Below are 20,157 nucleotides of genomic sequence, written 5' to 3'. Positions count from 1 at the left end.
GTGCTGCTGTCTGCAGAAAGGCCTTGGTAGATGCCTGTAAAACTTTCAGAATGTCTAAATTATAGGAAAGGATAGTTTAAAACAATCTCCCCAGCTTTGCGTGGAGTTTCTCAAGGTGGTTTCTATATAAAATGTTATGTGCTAGTCTGGGAACTGAAGGGAGTATCAGGCAAATCAGGAAATGCTCGATGTGGGTTTAATGGCCCAGCTGGGCAGCAGAATCTATTAATGCCAACAGCATCCAAACCAGTTCACTCAGAACTAGCTTGAGTACCTAGGTACAGTTATTCAGACATACACCAGCTGCCAGAATTGAGTTAGCAGATGCCCAAAGTACTACGAGTTTCACAGAAGAAGTTAAATTCTGGAACTGTATCTGAAAATAAGTTAGTTCAATGAGTAAAGTACGTGAGGACATTTGCAATGTGCCATTAGAGATTGCATGTGTTTTCTGGAATGGAGCCACTGCTATGGGTAAGAATTAGCTTAAACAATCAGAATACTCTTACCTGTTTTGTTCTCTCTCTCAGATTCTTATCCTCATAATGGGGATGATTAGTTAAGGTCCGTCCAGTGCACAGTTTGACTCCTGCTAATAGCTGCATGCTCCCAGCAAACACTGCTGTGTTTGGAGTGTTTGACCTAAACAAATGTTGATAAGTCTGAGAAGTCTCTGTAGGGGCATCTGTGCATTCCTTGTTACAGATCAGAAGGGAAAAAAGACTGAAAAAATATTTTTCTGCCTCTCCTCTATTCAGGGAGCAAACTGGTCAAGCAACTGTGTTTTCTTCAAATATGAAGCGGATGAATTATGATAATACTCTCTAACTGCAAATAAAAAATTTACTATGCACTATGAGGAAATTTAGGGAAAACATGATCCTGAAAATTTCAAACTACTTCCGTACTTCATATATTTCTTGGGTTCATATAGCCTCTGAAGAATATTTATAAATTTCTATATCCTAATTCTTTTAATATTTCAAGAAACTTATTGTGACTTAGATTTGTGTCTGATATATAAGGCATTCTATATAAAATGGATTATTTAATCTGAATGCTAAAACTTCTTGCTACTGTCCTGGCATTCACCATTCACTTGGAATGAAAACTTTCTTATGTGAGACATTGATCCTCCTGTTATAACAACTGTAGGAGAGAAATTATGAAAAAAGCTACCCCAGTCGCAAAAAGCCAGGGGGGATGCAGAAGATGCCAGATAGAAATGCTGTCAATTATTGGTACTGTGATCTCATCCGAAATTCGAAGCCAATGTCTAGAATTGTTATCTAAATAACAGTCTTGGTACATCAGGATTGTTTAAATACCCATAATGAAAAAATGATTTTTTGCTCGCCTTCCCCCAACAATTTTACAATCTAAAATATATGTAAAGAAACAACAAAAGGGCATAGCAAAAAGATAAAGTAAAAATGCCAGGCAACAGAGACTACTGTAATTAGGCTAATTAAAAATGGTCATAGTATGCTTAAGTGTTTTCTAGCACTTAGTAGGCATATAACCATGAAAAGTTCTATGAAGACTAAACAACAGAAAGAAGCATACATTACATCATGTAAAATGAAATTAGAAAGGAATGTGAATAGTTGCCTAACATCCACATACATGCACACATGGCACCTATAGTAGTCAAATAACTGTGACACTTTGGGGTGCACTTTCGGGAGCCTTTTGAAACTGCAGCTATGAATTCAGTCTTCTTTAAGCTCCATGAGCAGCTTGAAAATGTTAAGAGACAAGAATTAAATTTTGCTATCGCCTTTCAAGAGATTATGCTTAGCAAATGAATTAATAATTACAAACCCTTCCTAAAAATTCTTGCACTGGTACATTAATCTCATCTAGGAAGGACAGAGATAGCATTTTTAATAGGCCAGTTTAACTTTACTGATAAACTAGTTTTTCAGCAGTTTATAAAACCAGTTTCATTTTAAAGCCTGAAAATATTTAATCTCTTTTAAAAATTTTTTTTACTTAAAATATTCAAAGCCACAAGTGTCATGAAGTAAATGTTTCATTAAAAGAAATGAATTTGTTTTAGAATTTAATATTATGCAAATGTAATGGCCCTGACAGGCTGTCAGCTAGGACTCATCCCCGAATCTGCAGGAAAGCACAATTCTTTAGACTAAGTTGAAAAGAACGTGGACTAGATTCACAGAGGGACTTGGTAGAGCTTAGACACCTCAGTGAAAATGATGATTCTCAAAGCACCTTCAACATGTTTCTGTGTTTATGCCTGGGCCAGGAAACTTCTAGTGTGAAAAGTCTGTTTCTGTGTTTGTTCAAGATTAGTTCAAATTTTATAATGCTCTGCAGTACTTATCTCCTGACTTGGCCTTATCAAGGCAATCCTGCACCTCTGATTCCTAAAGAGCCCAATATAGCAAACTTGCAGAATCAAACTTTCTTAAAAAAAACCCACAACAAGTACCAAAGGCAAAACCACAAGAAAACAACAACAACAACAAATTCCCAAGAAACAGTCTGCAGCCTCTTTTCTTACAAAAGAAAGCTAGAGGAAATGGTGATAGTGCCCTTCTTCCATAGCTTACTGCTAAAAATGCTTCTCAAAAGTGTAGAAGATGCAGGATTCAATTCCTCCCCTTTCTAAAAGCATTCACTCTTGCCCACAAGAGGTGAAATATAGCTGAGTGCATTCTTTATTTATCAGGTATTAAGAGTTTTGCTAGCACCTCCTCTTCCTATACCTTAAAAGCAATCCAGTGACCCTCGCTTGCTTGTCAAAAAACTGGCTTACGTGCCTCAGTCCTGGATGGAGTTCAAAATCAGGTATTCCAGGTGAAGGCAGATGTTTCCCTGAGACTCAGATTTACATGTTTGAAGTCCTAGAAAATTATATGCCTTGAGACATATCACTGTCCATGTTTTACTGGGGCCAGCTCAGATGGTGCCCAGACCAACATGCGCTACTACCAGAGCTATTGGAGGCACTCTTTTCCCATGCTTTACTGGCAATGCCAAGAACACAAACCTGGCACTGGATTTCACTGCTGTGGACAGACATTTGGAAGCTGGGAGGTGACGCTGAGCTTCATGCAATGTCTGCCCTCCTTAACTACATCTTAAAGAACTTCAGCTGGTGGCTGTTACTGAGAGTTTATCTTCTGAAACTGCCACTAGAGGGAGATGTGACAATTAACTAATATTTTTCAGGTACAGGATGATTTCTACATTTCATGCAAGCATCTTTCTCCAATACTCCTGCCTGAGTCAGACATTAACTGCTGTGGTCTGTATCCAAGGCAGCTAATGTGCTTCAAACCACTGAATGACACTTCTCTATTATAGAAAAACGAAGCAATTTTTACAAATGTCTGAACAAATGATGTATAAAATGAAAGGATAATTTGTTTTTATAGCTTTCTGCCAAGCTCCATACCACACTGCCCAACCTGCAAACAATTTATTCTGTACGAAATGTCACTAAATAATGACAAGGACTTACAGGTCAAACTGATTTACATTATATAATTTAAATGTCATTCCAAGCAGACCTGATGGCATTTTGAACAAATAATCTCATTTATTTTTGAAGCTCTAAGCTTTCAACAAGTTAATTACAGCTGAACTAATGGGTAAACTAAGCACTATAACATATCGTATGAAGCTTTTCTTTACCTACACTTAAGAATCTAGAGAATTATGTAAACACTAAAGAACAACTCGTTAAAAATAAAAGGGTTTTACAGGAACTACAGGTCTACGCCTAACTTGCACATACTCTAAAAGTGGTAGTAATTCTTTCTCTTATTAAGCTGCTAAAGAATTATTGTGAGTTGGTTTTAAGGAAGCCCTACAGAAAGGGCCAATGTTGCAATTATAGGTTACATTATTAGAAATAAAATGGCTATTTCTATTGAAAGTCCTCCAGAGTTGGACTCTCTAGTTGGCTTTCAAAGCCATAAAATCTGACAAATCTCAGATTATTCCTTTACTAGTGCCTGTGTGCAATATGAATCTACAAAGCAAAGGGGTTTGAGAAAAGGAGATTCTGAAAAAGGGTTCTCAAATATGCCATGTTAGATTTCTTTTTTCTTTAAAAGAAAGTTTTTATTTGCAGAACACTATATTAAGATATTAAGGGTTTAGCTGCGAATGATAGGCAGTAAAGCGTATTCAGTCAAACTGTCATGGTTCTTTTTTTTCCCTCTGGTTTGGAAAGACTGAAAATTGCAAAAATGGAAAACGACAGCCACGAAGAAAGAGCAGTAAGATGCATTTTTGTTAGCCTCAGCCTCAATTTTATGCATGCTTTGTTCACATAAAGGAGTGCACCTACACAGTTGGTATACACCTAGTTCTCAGGTGTTATCAAGTTCATGCCTGAATTTTACTGACAAATCAGTCAATGACAAAGGATAAGCCCAAGACTTTAAGAACAATTATTAAAAAAGAAAAAAAGTGTGATATTGCCTTTAAAGTTTAAATATGTGTTGATTTCAGTGTGATTACCCTTGAAAATCAGGCACGTAAGAGTGAAGAGTTAAAATTTATAGCTGGCTTGAAATTAAAATATAGAGCCATTAATGTAAATTACTAAATTAAAGAATCACCACTGAAACATAGGTATTCCATTGTTGTAACCTCAGGAGCTTTTTGGAAATTTGTGGGGTTTCCACTAATATAAAAATTTCCCTGCTTGTACCCCAAACCTGATTCAAATCAGGTTCCTTCAGAACCTCCAAAAAGGGCCGGAAGGAGGACCCAGGGAACTACAAGCCTGGCAGCCTGACCTTGGTACCAGGGAAGCTGATGGAGCAGATCATCCTGAATGCCATCACATGGCATGTAGGGGATAACCAAGGGATCAAGCCCAGCCAGCATGGGTTCAGGAAAGGCAGGTCCTGCTTGACCAACCTGATCTCCTTCTACAACAAGGTGACCAACTTAGTGGATGAGGGAAAGGCTGTGGATGTTGTCTATCTAGACTTCAGTAAAGCCTTTGACACAGTTTCCCACAGCATTCTCCTGGAGAAACTGGCTGCTCATGGCTTGGGCGGGTGTACTCTTCACTGGGTAAAGAACTGGCTAGATGGCTGGGCCCAAAGAGTGGTGGTGAATGGAGTTTACTCCAGTTGGCGGCCGGTCACAAGCGGTGTTCCCCAGGGCTCTGTGTTGGGGCCAGTTCTGTTTACTATCTTTATCAATGATCTGGACGAAGGGATCGAGTGCAGCCTCAGTAAGTTTGCAGATGACACCAAGTTGTGTGGGAGTGTTGATCTGCTTGAGGGTAGGAAGGCTCTGCAGAGGGACCTGGACAGGCTGGATGGATGGGCTGAGGCCAACTGTATGAGGTTTAACAAGGCTAAGTGCAAGGTCCTGCACTTGGGCCACAACAACCCCATGCAACACTACAGGCTTGGGGAAGAGTGGCTGGAAAGCTGCCCGGTGGAAAAGGACCTGGGCGTGTTGGTTGACAGCTGCCTGAATATGAGCCAGCAGTGTGCCCAGGTGGCCATGAAAGCCAATGGCATCCTGGCTTGTATCAGGAATAGCGTGGCCAGCAGGACTAGGGAAGTGAGCGTGCCCCTGTACTCGGCACTGGTGAGGCCACACCTCAAATACTGTGTTCAGTTTTGGGTCCCTCACTACAAGAGAGACATCGAGGTGCTGGAGAGTGTCCAGAGAAGGGCAACAAAGCTGGTGAAGGGTCTGGAGCAGAAGTCTTATGAGAAGCAGCTGAGGGAACTGGTGTTGTTTAGCCTGGAGAAAAGGAGGCTGAGGGGAGACCTTATTGCTCTCTACAACTACCTGAAAGGAGGTTGTAGAGACCGACCTGGGGGTTGGTCTCTTCTCCCAGGTAACAAGTGATAGGACGAGAGGAAATGGCCTCAAGTTGCACCAGGGGAGGTTTAGCCTGGATATTAGGAAATTTTACTTCACTGAAAGGGTTGTCAAGCATTGGAACAGGAAGTGGTTGAGTCGCCATCCCTGGAAGTATTTAAAAGATGTTTGGATGAGGTGCTTAGGGACATGGTTTAGTGGTGGTCTTGGTAGCGTTAGGTTTACGGTTGGACTCGATGATCCTAAAGGTCTTTTCCAACCTATACGATTCTGTGATTCTGTGAAATACAGTTGACATACAACTATGCTCTGCCAAATCAGTCTCAGTTAACTTTTCCACTGTTTTGGCTGTTGTCTGAGATTTCTAAGAAGCTTTTCTGTCATTTTTTGGTAACTGCTTATGAAATATTCCACAATTCTAGACAAGTTTCCCCTTTAAAGGCAGAAGACATTGCTTCTTAAACACTTACCAGAAGTAAACAGAGTAGGGAAGTTCACGCTATTGATTTGCTCATTCTACTGATATTCTTCCCCATCTCACAAATGAGCATTTTGTTCCTGTTGTCTTAGGGAGAAAGACCAAAACTAAGAATTTTAATATTCCTCCCATATGGGAACACAGCTGTGAACTATCCCTGGGTCATTGGCAGGACCTTCTTGACTTTTTAAAAAAAAAAAAGCTAAGAAAATGAGGTAGTGGGTAGGAAAAAGTAAGAGACTGGGATATGCAAGATCATTATGTAAAAAAGTGCACTCTGCAATAGATGCACTCCAATACTATGCAGTAACTTTATTGTAAAGATATAAACCAGTATATCTTCCTGAAAATGCTATGGTAATTTTAGTAAGGGGAAGAGTAAAAAATACATCTGCAGATACTTCACAGTGGACAGACTAATAGTTGGCTATTATTCAGATTGTATATTTGGACAAGTTAATATGCATTTAGATCTAAGCAGATAGAAGGGTTTTCTTGTGGAGAGATTGCAAGACAGATGAGTTATTTCTAATTCACTGCTATACATGACAAATTAGAGCTTCTCATACTGAGTTTTAATAATGAGTGATTAGTTCCTGACACCAACCTTGACAGATCATTAGCTACAGCAGAGCTATCAAGTATTAGTATAGTAAAATATTTTTCTTACACATCAAAACTTAAGGAAATCTGTCCCACTTTGAGAAACTTACCATAAATTTTGTTGACTTGTATTTAAAGCATAATTAACTCTTCTTTACATAAATAATATTTCTAAACACAATAAATTCTAAGTAGAAAATTTCCCTCTGTAATTGTCTGTCATGACTTAAAATGAAAAGAGGACAAACACCAGTTTAGCATTCTCAGCACTGAGAACATATGAAAAATTATTCTCATCGGACCCAGTCAAATCCAGTTCATGGCTGGGAATAATTCCACATGCATATTTTATGTATAAATCTATATATAACTCCAGATATTGTACACAGGAGACCTGAACTATCAGACATTTACCATCTTTTAATAAAACAGTAGTGCTAAATGGAACTGGCTGGTAAACATTAGTCACAAAAACGTGTCAATATGGCTGTAAAGATTCTAAATGATGGAAAAAAACATGGCCCGCTTTCAAAATAAGTCAGTGAAGGCTTGTAATATATTTAACTTCTAAATTACTCCTTCTAGTTTATGGATTAGAGAAATACAACATTATGGAGTGTAAATATGTTGCTATGGGTAGAATAGGCTGGGCGACTGGTTTCACTGAAGTTCATTGCATATGAAAACACAATATGGGGCTCCAAGGAAATACTTCAAATAGTTCAATGCTAAACATAGTAAATTCAGATTTACTTTCAGAATGTTTTCCCCCAGATATGAAACTGATTTTTTTTTTTAAATCTTTGTCAGAGTTCCAAATAAATACAAGTCCCAGGAATATCTCTGTTCAGAACTTAACCTGAAAGTTTTCAGTGGTTACTGTACGTTAATAGAGATCATATCCCTTACATTCACAGTCCTCCAGAGAACATCCTACCTGGGCCTTTTTCTCAGGATCTTCTACATGCAGTATTCCAAACTGTTTCCACCTATAAAATACCTTCCTATGCTCTGTGAGAAAGCAGAAGTGATGAGGTGGGGTTGAAATTATTAACTCATACTTGCACCTATGCTTACCCGTGGCAAGTTCAAGTTCAATTACAAATATTTTGTTTACAGTTTAGAACACATATTGGGATTAATCTAATAAGTATAAACAGTTTAGATTATTCTAAAGTTCAAGAAACAGACTGTAGAGTACAGATTTTCCAGCCCTACAACTGTACATCCAAGCTTTTTAAAATTAAAAAGTTGAAAAGACAAGGACAGCGGGTTGGGGGAAAAATAAAAATAAAATTATTTCACTGCGAAGATCTATTAATGTAAAGAGGTAGCTATAATATGATGGAAGAAGCCTGACACCTCCAAACTGACCTCTTTCGCCTAGGAAAACTACGTGTGCTTATGGGAGCAAATGGACTCAACTGGTTCCCTGACGCATATTCCAGCAGCATGATACTGAACCAGAGCAGAGCAGTCTGGGGGACTTTGCATAGAGCTATTCTCCACAGCCATTAATATGCTAACCTCTTGATAGCCCATTCATCCTTAACTATCTCCATGGGTCACCAGAGTTTACTGATGAGCTGTGACAAATAAGGAGAACACTATAACTAAGAACATTAGATCTACACAAATAGCATTTAACTTAAATAGAGAAAAAATCCTCTTACTTAATCCAGTTCATCAGCTCCACAGTGTCTGGGTCATAGAATTCTCTCAGCTCTGACAGTTCATCCATTATTCCTGGCCAGAACTATAATGAAAACAAAATAAAATGAACTGAAGACAGAATGAACAAAACAAATTCTGGATGTTGAAACATTATTTCCTTTTAGCTAGTAACTGATCTTGTCCAGCTCATGGATAAGTTGCAAGACATAAGCATATCTACCCTTCTTATGAAGGACAAGTGGCTGTCATTGCAGTATGAATACACAGTTTCAGAGTTTGAGATCTGCAGCTCCTGCTAGGTGACCAGAAGGAACAGAATAACCCGTTGTGGCGAGCCTGAGAAGAACAGCTTTTCTCAGATGCACATCTCACTGGAGGTTTCCAGAACTCTCTTTTTTAAGATCAGTTTGTATTTTAAAATCGATGGGAAATCGACTGCCACCAAATGTGACTGTGATTATAAAGACTGTATCTACTTTACAAGTGAATCATTTCAGTTCCCTGGACTATAAGATGAATGTTAACGTTTTAAGTTATTTCTTGACAGACCAAGCTTTAAGAAAAGGAACCAGACAAAGTGGCATCATGTAACAGTTTGATACGTAACAGCCAAGCTATTAAATAATGCCTATGATTACAGGAGAAGGAAAGGCCCCAGGAATTATCATTAAGTTTGGAAAGGGAATTTACAAATAAATGAAAAAGAGGTAGGAAATCTGTATCAGAAGTTAAAATCATTAGACATGCTGTGGATGCCATTAGTAGCATTTCAGAAGTTTGAATTAAAAGGGAACCACTGAAGGAAAAAAGAAAAGTGTGACTGAACGGCAACATCCGATAGACTATCAGGGAAAAACATTTCAAAATTTACTGAAGACAAAGAATACATAAATAAAATTTGGAGGAGAGAAATAAGGATTGAAATTGATTCTGAAAAGCTTAACCTTCCCCCCCCCAAAGCTAACAAAACAAAGATTTATTTAAGGGTTTCTTGTTGTTTAAGCTAGTGAATATTCAAAGGCAAAAGAGAACAATTAAGAAAGATAATGACAATGCTAACGACTAACTGATTGCTTTGCATCATTCTTTACTACAGAGGGTGTTGTGGTGAAACCTACTCCAAACCTGCTTTCTTTAGATAATAAGGATTGCTGGCTTGCAAAGTGAAATGTCACAGGAAAAAGTGCAAGAAAACCTGCTTGATAATCTAAAAAGCCATAAATCATCCAATTTAGATAATATTCATCCAAGAGTTCAGAAGGAATTTGAATGTGATGCTGCTGAGCTACTTAGCAAAAATATGCATTCTTTCATTAAAACTGTAATCATGTAGGAGGACTGGGGAGCAGGAGATATAATTGGGCGAATTAAGATACTTACTAGTTTAACCATTTACTTGATACATTTGTTAAAGTAATGCTGACTGGTAGATGGAGAAAAATCTAAAAATAGTTATGGCAGTATCACAAGCTTAGAGTTTTGGGAAGTACAGTAGTATTATAATAAACATATTTCTGCTCTTCAGAAGACCTCTCGAGAGACTAGTAAATCAATTAAGCAGTTGTGAAATGAGACTGCAGAGTCCCATAATGAATCAAAATTTCCTCTCTTCATTGCTAAACTACCCTGGACAGCTAAACATTTTGAGAGCTTGGAGTCCTTCAGGCTGGAGACAGAAGGAAATGGACTCTGCTTTGCTTCTAGATCGTGCTGCAAACCTGCCCTGCAAACCACTGAGAATCTAAGGACACTGTGCTATCTACTGAATGCTGGGACTATTATGTGGCATTAACTAATCTATATAGGTTTTTCAAGTCACAGTGTCATACTACTGCAACTTTTGAGTGAGTACAAGCAGTTTTCACTAGAGGAAAATTTCAATAGTGGGGCTTGCTATTAGTGAATTTAAAAAGAGACTTGTGAGGTAGCAAAATTTTCAGGTAACACTACATTTAATTAGTCAAGCCAAGAGAAAACCGAGGAACTTCAGCAGTTCCAAATATAACAGAATAACAATGACGAAGTAAATAAAAGTAAAGCACATGAAAATATGGACCAATAACACCGATATAACAACTCTGTCTTGTAAATCAGTTATGTCAGATTGAGAAAAAGTGTACCATGACACAACGAATGGATAAAAAGAACAGATGGAGTATATCAGATTCTTGAGATAAGTAAAGGGGGATGTAACAAACTGTTCAGAATAATGAGTGGTATGTAAAAGAGGTTTCCAGCTTGTAACATGCTGGTCTCTGCGGTCAAAGTCTTCAGGAGAAGAAGCCTGTTGTCAAGTGGCTTAAATTAGCAACACAGGGATATCGTTCTGGACTGGAAAAATCTTGAGGACTTGAAATTTCCAAAAGGCTTAAGAAAACACTTGCATAGGAAAAGGTAATATGACATGTTATTGCTGACTTGCATTAAAACCAAAAAGATAGCCAAGAAAATAGAAAGGTGGCATGATCTAAACTGGTAATGGGGAATGTTTTTCCTAAGGCATGTAATTACTCATCGAAAAATATCACTAAGACCTAGAATCTACAAAAATAAATGAAATAATAAACTCTGAACTTGATGACATGACTATAGAAATAAATTGAATTATTAGGAGATTTAGGTACTAAAGTTGTTGTTTGTTCCCCACCCTAGCTCCTTGGTGGATGTAAGACAATTTTAACTTTCAGCAGTAAAATTAAATCTTTTGTGAGTGAAAACATTATCCCAACTCCCAATATTGTAGAAAGATTTCAGCTTTCTCTTTCACATTTGTTACCCCTCTGGCTCATGATCATGGATTTCATCCAGTGTAACAATGCTTAAGTTTCTTACTGAATGTCTGGTGTGCTTTGGGTTTTCAGTGTACTTTGATTTATAAATAGTTACTATCCCCAAATATATATATTGAGGGTATACACTTGACAATTTTTAACTCAATGGCTGTGATAAGAACCCAGAGATTTTTAAAAGCTTACAGCTTTTCCCCACAAACAACCTATCTTTTTCATTCTAACTAGAAAGTCCAGAGTTAGACAATTGTGCTAGCCACAAACTTGAAGGTGTTGAACAGTCCACTGATGATTATGGGAGTTCAGTACTTCTCAAATACAAGGATACTTATTTTGAATTCAAAAAGTGTAAGCATTAATTCTTTGTCCTCTGAGTGTAAGTGAAAAGTAAGTACTACTACATTATTTATAGTTACTGTTGGCCTAAGAAAGAAAATTAAGACTCTCCTTTAGAGAAACAGGATTAGATATTACGAATAGAAATAAACATGACATTTTTGTTTGTCATTTCTTCTACAGACTGTCAAGCTTACAAACTTTAGGTTTAAAAGATAAACACATACAGTGCATACAGGGAGCTCTTCAGTATAGCCAAAGACTGCTCAGATCATTGGTATATATTGCGCTATGTGCTGCAATAAATGTATATGTTTGGAGCAAAAGGACTTGGCCATAATGAAAATAAAAATGCAATTTGAGAAATTATATGAATATACTAGCAAAGAAAAATCAAGATTATTTGGCCAAACCAGAAACTATAGACTTGCTGAAGCTCAGGAACTAGTTTTAAGTGCCAACAATTTCTTTAGGAATGACTGACATACAAACACAAATTGACGGGTATTACTCTGTTGAGAAGTTTAATGCAATGGACACAGATACAGCTGAAACCTACCTATAAAGAGTATGAAGTGAAACATAAATAATATTTACTACAGCATTACATACGTGTTGTGTTATCTGCAGCACAACTAAAGTATGCATGGAAATGCTTCAGCACTTTCACTTTATCTAAAAGATGTTTGTACTATACTAATTAAGAAAACTTGTGTAAATAGAAATATAGATGTCTTATAGGTCTCGAAACATATGTACCTGAAATCTGAAAGATAGCTAGCATTGTAGCTGCATCTGTATCTCAATAAATTATTGTTCAAGTGATGTATTTGGGACTGTAGTTACCACATGCCTCAGAAGAGGCTTTCATTAGCTTATTCAGGATTAGGTTAATAATCCCATAAAACTCCTATTTTGAGAAACGGCACTAAAGAATAGTTCTTCTGACAGACATAACCATAACAGGTAATGAAATACAAAATTGCCCTACTACTAGTTCAGGAAAACTAGCCATGATGACCAGTTAACTTTGTGGTGAATATGCAAGCTGCTCATGCAATCTGAGCAGTCACAGTGCATGAACAGATAAATTCTTACCTGGAAAGGAGAAAGATAAGTAAGTCTCTGTTATATAAATCTACTTGCATTGTTGGTTTGCTTCTAAAGGTTTTAGAGAGAGAATATATAAACGCATTCTTACAGAAGCAATGGATACTTTCTGGATGTCTCTCCCTTAAGAATTTTTATTCTGACCATTGCCAGGGAATCTGGTGACAAGTTTTATCTGTCTGTCAGGTAGGCTTCTTACCTGCAGGCTCACTAACTCTTACAGCTTTGTAAAAAAGACACACACACAAAGATAGCCACTCCTCTGGCAGCTGAACTGCAAGAACTGACTTAAGACAAAAAAATACTGAGAGGTGATGTATGTCTTTATTCCCACTGAGCACCTTGAAAAATTATTATTTTTAATGTCAATAAAAATTATTTTCTATATTTAGAAGAAACACAAAAATGATGCTTTTCAGGCAGACTGAGCACAACTAATGGCTGATCTAAAGCCTATGAAAATCAGTGACTTCTGTTGACTTCAGAATTGAATCTGACAGGATTTAGGAACTTCACATCTGCTCATGAAGAGTGGGAGGAAAATTATTCCTAGCTCATCTGTCACATTAGACTATCTATTAGAATGTCATGCTCTTGGCATCAGCCACATCAAAAGAAATGGCATTATTTCTATCACTTTCAGAGATGATGAAAATGGTAAATGACTTCCCTAACCAGCATACCAATGGAAAAAAAAAAAATCCTAAAAAGTCCTCTAGCAGAATAATAAGAAAATTTAAGTGGAATACATCAGTGTAACTTTACTAAACAAACTGTTAACAGTCTTTCTTGACTTTTCATTTCACTGTTTTATAGGGGGGAACAGACTTCCAGAGTGAACCCTATTAGCAGCTTTCTTAACTGTTACACTTTACTACTGCCTTTTTAACTTTAATAATGAAATTCCCCTTGAGTTTCTCTGAAGGTAATTATTTAACAGAAATACTCTCATCTCACACTAAGTATTGCAGAAATAACTTTTCCATCAAAGTGGAATCTGAATTTTTTGTCTTTGTAAATACATATTAAAAGAATGGTATGCCCACTAAATTAATCTCCCTGCTAGGACAGACTGACAGACTAATAATCTTGTACTTGTTACTATTTTAAATATGTTTTATGTGTTTACATTTAAATGTTTGACCATAATAATAATTTGTTTCTGGGACAGACTGAAGATAACATAAGTACTTGACTAGTTTAACAATTCTGTACTTTAAAACATATGAGAGGAGGCACAGCAATATAGAACGTTATGATTATTTCTGCTCCTACAATGAATCATTACACAATTTAACAATATGCATCTTATCTGCAACTTAGTTAAAACCAAAACAGACAACTTACATTTCCATAAAATTATGCATTTAAATAACACTTGGTAGCTTACACATACAATCAGACAAATATTTGTATCTATGAACAACTACTTTGGATCAAATGAGCCCAACTGATCCTTTACCTACAATTTCATATTCATAGAGGTACTTCCACTTCAGGTAGTCTATCCCAATTTTTAAAATTCAGCTACCAATCTTGTATGTAATTATTTATAAAACATCCCTTTATGAGAAAAGGAAAATTTCATGCAACTAAAAAATGCCAAAACATTTACGAAAAAAAATTTCTTACCTTATATGAAATATATAGTAATGTAATTATTGGTATAGAATACTTGAGCACATGTGTCTAAGAGAAATTGCAAAAAAAAAAATTGGTTATTCTGATGATACATATATTTGGATAGACTTAATTTTTAATGTATTCATATCTGACATATTTATCATGGTGTAGAATTTACAGTTTGAATTTTAAGACCATATTCTGATTTTGTTTTCAAGTAAAACCCTTATTACAGACCCATCACAAATGATGGATTTATATCCATATACTTAAATCTATCTTCTACAAAGTGGAAAACAATGTATCATTCAGTATAATAGTCTGTAAAGGTCTTCTCAGACCACTGACGACTTCATAACATGGTGACTAAGATTTTTTAGTAAAATTGTGGTTATTTGTCATAGCCACATCTATATTGCCATCTAGTGTATTCAAATGGAATTGTTTAATATCTAAACCACTAGAAAATACATTTTACTTACTAAATTTATACAAATGTACTTCAGAGATATCCAGTTTAAGAGGACTACAAACAATATTCATTTCAGATGTCTTATAATTTTGAGTCTTGATTTGGTTTAGATATGGAGCAAAAGCAAATTTCATGAAACGCTGTAAGTATAGTGCTAACCCTCTGTGATGTGTAGAGATGAATACACTTCAGGATAAGTTTCCATACTTCCGTACTGCACAGGCCAAAAGATGCAAATACACACATGTGGGATGTCCAGAGGTACTTCATTCTGGAAGAATACAGACAAGTTTTTGCTGATCATCTGGAGCTCTGCTAAGCCGTGTTGATGAGAGCAGTTATGTTAGAGAAATTCTGAACACATTTTCTTGCATTTTCTTGCGATTTCTTGCATTTTCAGGACTCTGAAATAACTGAGTAAAAGACTGACTTTGCACTTGAGAACATCTCTGCTCCCAAACTTCCAAACATTCTTTTTGGCAGAATTTTGGGAAATGCCTGTTAAAGGAGAAGCCACTGCCCAGGCATTCACACACCATTCAGGGAGTCGCACACACACGACCTGAGACTTTAATTGCTAGGACCAGAGTCCCTTCGCAGCAGACAGCTCCACTGAGCTGACGGGTGCCCCTTTTCGACTCCTCACTCACACACACACTCACTCTTGGGCGCTTCCTCTCCCCTCTGGCTCAACCCTAGGTTTCCTGAAACAGAGTCTCCGATAGAACATACACCAGACGAATTTATTGATTGGTAGAGCGGGGAAAACAGCTCATGCTGGGTGCCTCCAGAGAGGGACCCAGAACAAAGAAATCCCTGGGCAATTATACCCTTACAATTTAAATTCCCCTCCCCTCAGGAGGCAGTTTGGACCAATAGTAGTATTAGGGTCTGGGGTCTTCCCATCCTTCACTGGGCCCTTTCATTGTCTCTAGGCAGGCCGATTCTTCTCTTATCTCTAAGGTTGCAGCTTCTGCTAAGGTTGAAGCTTCCTTATCTTTCTGGTTTGCACTGGTTTGGGGGGCCTTCCTTCATGTAGCCAAGTAAAAGTTCAGTGCACAGTCAGTGGATCTGGGTGAAAGTTCACAGCTTGTGGCCTAAGGCTTCAACAAGCCTCGATACTAATGCTAAAGTGACTACTACAACAATGCCTCAGTCTACAAGCAGAAATGCACCAGGGAAAAAATGAAGGTTCATGATCCTGTCAGTGTGTGGTCAGCATATTTTACACTCTTATAAAAATATACTCAATCGTCTAAAAAAGCCTTTAGTAGAATGTAAAAAAAAATATACCTCATTGTGCTTAACGCCAGACATCCAAAGAGAACTGTGTGAATTAAGTTGTAAGCAGCATCAGGCTTCAGTGTTATTGTGCATTCTTCCATTTTTTCCATGAACTGGACTTGGTTTGAACCACTAATTAAACAGAAGAAATAAAAAGTGTTACATTAAGTTCTGTAACATATTTCATATAGTTGTCTGTATTTTAAAAAGCATTTAATCCTTCTGATGCTAAAGAGCAATACTGCTGCTATCAGTCCACAATCTTCTATTGTATCTATGATTTTCATGTTTGGTTTTTATTTTCATGTCTAGTTTTCTGGAAATGCAATGGGTTTAAATGAGCTGGTTTAGAATGAGATAAAATTATTTACAGAAAGGCATGCTTGGTTTATTGCTTGAAGCAGCTACTCCCACAGGGTTCACAGGGCTTTTGATGAGAGCGAAGAACTTAACTGTGTTTTGTGGGGTTGTGCTGGTATATCTGGATGCTACTAAAGCCATAGATTGGAAGTAAATTTACAGAAAAGAAGTGCTGAAAGGACTGGTTATTGCTTGATGTGGCTAGTCTTGTGAATGTATGTGGAGGGCTGATCAAAAAAAAGAAGCTGCTTAAATGTGTGTGGGTTTTCCCTGTTTTTTCCGGTGTGGGATAATTGAGATAACTGGGCAGTGTTAAAAATTTGGGTAATGTTTGGGATTACCTTTAAGATTACAGAAAATTAAGAGCTGCAGAGTCTTTTGTTTGTTTTTAAAAATGATTGATGCAGTAAGTTTTTTAAGAGGCTAGCTGAATAGTACCAAAATGCCTTACAGATGACTACGACTTCACAATTATCATAACATAGTTTCAGAATGTCTTAGATCATCTCCCTCTCCCCCCCCCCTTTTATCCTAGCTTCCATAAAATCTACGATGAGTGGCATTAGTTACATTGAATTTTTGCTTAATCAAGTTTTATATCATCCCTTCTAACTTTTGCCCAGGTTGTAAATGTAAAACTGGAAGGTCTATAATGAACCATTTACTTTTTTTTTTAAAAAATAGCAGTTCAGTACTAATTTTCTTCTAGTGTTCTTTAAATACCTCCAAATCCTACAGATTAGCTATGGGAACTGGCAGCAGTGATGCACAGTTGCAGTCTACTACTCCTGCTTCTTCACACAGATCACAGGAGGTTCAGCACAGACTATCCTTGCTCATTTCTGGGCAGTGTGAGGATACCACCAGGGAAATCTTTGATTGGGTGTGCTTTCCACAGGGAAAATGGGATGAACTAAAGAAACTAACATTGTTTTCTATAGACATCCTTCCCTTGCTTCCCCTGCTCACCAAAAAATCCAACCAACCCTACACATACTGCAAAACTTCAACACCAAACAAAAGAGCTTGAAGGAATCTAGGGAAGAATGTTTCTTTGTTTAGTCTCATTACATACTTTATATTTTTAGCTTTAATAGGAAGTTACTTATTTTGCCTGATCTCTCTATTATATGTCCTACTGTTTCCTTAGTACCTGTGGAAAGCAATACTGTATGCTGCTGTATTCAAGTGTCAGTTCCTTAGCCTGTTGAAGAGAAAATCGATAAAAACCTGAATTATTTTAAAAACATATTTTACCTGAGGTTCCGAAAGGCAACAATTACAGCTGCTACTGTCATAAGGAAGAGAACAAATATGTAGACACAAAAAAGTAATGTATCCGAGAGTCTTGAAAAAGTATTTAATGGTAGTAAACCAAAAGCTTCTTCGCAAAGATACAGGTTAGCATCAAAATCTCTAAAGAAAAAAGAATAATCCTAGTCATCATGTATTTCATAACTTGATGTCAAAAAGGACCAAAGTTTCCTTTTTTCCCAAGAAATTATAAAGCCACAGTTGTGCAGATTATTATGAAGGAAAATATATGACATAAACATGAGGTAAAAATCCATGATTTATCAAGATTTTAAATGAGAACAACCTGCAGGCTTCACTTAATGAAGTCATACAAAAAAGCAAAATTGCAGCTAAATCATACCTTGTTGCCCCAAATCCAAATTTTGCTTTCAGGAATTTGAATATATGTTCATCTGACTCAAGATTAAGAATTTTCTACAAAGGTAGAAAGAGAAAGGAAATTATATTTTAAGTATCAAAAAATTAAGCTTCACACAGTAAACAGTTTTTTCACCATTTAAATGAAACTGTGAAGCAACACAGGCTTACTGAGACAGGGTGCTTTGCAATCAAATAAGCATTCAGTTTGTAATTTGGTCCTGTGGTCCAAAGGGCAAGTTATTTACTTTTTAGAATATCTATTAGGGTTAGTTGCTTATTTACAGATGAAGATTATCCAGGACAAGTTGGTTTTAGCTGTATTTTTTATTTCAATGACTTATCATATCTTACTGTGATATTTTTAATTTCTATGTGTACTAAATTTTAATCTGTTGATACAGATCTCTTGAAGAGACTAAAACTCAAAAGCAGAAAGTGTTACTGTCACTAATGTCTGCAGACATCTGTCATGGTTTAACCCCAGTCAGCAACTAAGCACCACACAGCCACTTGCTCACGCTCCACCCCCCCAGTGCGATGGGGGACAGAATCAGGAAAAAAAAAAGTAAAACCCATGGGTTGAGATAAAGACAGTTTAATAGGAAAGCAAAGGAAGAGAAATAATGATAATAATAATAATAGTAATAATAATAATAGTAATAACAACAACAACAACAATAATAACAACAACAATAGTAGAATATACAAAACAAGTGATGCACAATGCAATTGCTCACCACCTGCTGACCGATGCCCAGCCAGTCCCCGAGCAGCGATCGCTGCTCCCCAGCCAACTCCCCCAGCTCATATACTGAGCATGATGTCATATGGTATGGAATAGCCCTTTGGCCAGTTGGGGTCAGCTGTCCTGGCTGTGCCCCCTCCCAGCTTCTTGTGCACCTGGCAGAGCACGGGAAGCTGAAAAGTCCTTGACTAGTGGAAGCACTACTTAGCAACAACTAAAACATCAATGTGTTTGGCGTTGAGACTTTATTTGAGACTCAAACTACATGAGAAATTATTCTCATACTAAATCCAAAACACAGCATTATACCAGCTTCTAGGAAGAAAATTAACTCTATCCCAGCCAAAACCAGGACAACATCTCTGTGCACAAGAAGCAACTAAAAGTATGGAATAGCCTACAACATTTTTATAACAAGTATTCATTTTTAACTGCATTCATTGAAAAGTAAATTCAATGAAAAACTTTGCAAACACTCAGCTGTATCAGAATGCAGTATAAATCTACACTTGTTATAAAATTACACGTGAGCTTCAAGTTACAAATACATATTTGATGATTTGGTGTTAATTTATGAAGTTTTAAGAATATGTTTTAAAATCTATATACCAAAAAGATTAGGAAAATGATCTTTCATTTCTAAACCGCAGTCTCTGAAATGCAGTGAAATCTCATTGCAATTTCTATTTAATGATATTACTGTAACATGGTTAACAAATAGCTTTTAACATAATACATTTTGTAAGTTTCTGTATTAAAAATTATTTGCTTACCTTGATGAATTTATTTATTAAGAGAGTCAAGCCCAAGACTAATAGTACATGAAGGATAAGTTTCCCAAGCCTATTAAGCAAGCCGCCCTTTTTTAGGTTTTTCTAGAAAGAAGAAAATATTAGTATTTCAGTACTTTTTTGTATGTATTTGGAACAAAATATTAGTATTTCAGTACATTTGTATGTATTGGAATAAAAGCAACACAGACTATTTGAAATAGCTTATCTGCTAGGCCTGATCAGGATCAAATTTGTATTAGGTTCATGTAAGCAAAAATGTATACATAACCAAGTATCCAGAATTAAGATCTATTTCTTCCACAAAACTGAAGGGACAATATCATAAAAACTCCCCAGCATATTGATCTGGCAGAGTTTTGTAACTAGCCAAACAGCCTTCCTTC

General features: G+C 36.8%; 1 protein-coding gene across 6 annotated transcripts in view; it reads right to left on the bottom strand.

The window, feature by feature from the left end:
- The window catches only part of DPY19L3 (dpy-19 like C-mannosyltransferase 3), a 42,281-nt gene that overhangs the window by 4,612 nt on the left and 17,512 nt on the right, over window positions 1–20,157 (bottom strand). For all 6 annotated transcript variants that reach the window (XR_012776949.1, XM_075510737.1, XM_075510736.1 and 3 more), the window contains 8 exons: window positions 19,754–19,855; window positions 18,216–18,289; window positions 17,816–17,974; window positions 16,208–16,330; window positions 15,074–15,185; window positions 14,452–14,508; window positions 8,584–8,666; window positions 510–642 (listed from right to left, as the gene is read on the bottom strand). Coding sequence is in view for 5 of the 6 variants with exons in the window: in XM_075510737.1 (XP_075366852.1) it covers window positions 510–642; window positions 8,584–8,666; window positions 14,452–14,508; window positions 15,074–15,185; window positions 16,208–16,330; window positions 17,816–17,974; window positions 18,216–18,289; window positions 19,754–19,855 (843 nt within the window). In the remaining variant the exon portion in view is untranslated. The remainder of the gene's footprint in view (window positions 1–509; window positions 643–8,583; window positions 8,667–14,451; window positions 14,509–15,073; window positions 15,186–16,207; window positions 16,331–17,815; window positions 17,975–18,215; window positions 18,290–19,753; window positions 19,856–20,157) is intronic.

Source organism: Mycteria americana, chromosome 8 (genome assembly GCF_035582795.1).
Source record: "Mycteria americana isolate JAX WOST 10 ecotype Jacksonville Zoo and Gardens chromosome 8, USCA_MyAme_1.0, whole genome shotgun sequence".
NCBI classification, from domain to species: Eukaryota; Metazoa; Chordata; class Aves; order Ciconiiformes; family Ciconiidae; genus Mycteria; species Mycteria americana.
Note: the sequence above shows the minus strand (reverse complement) of the source record. Positions and strands in the feature narration are given on the sequence as shown.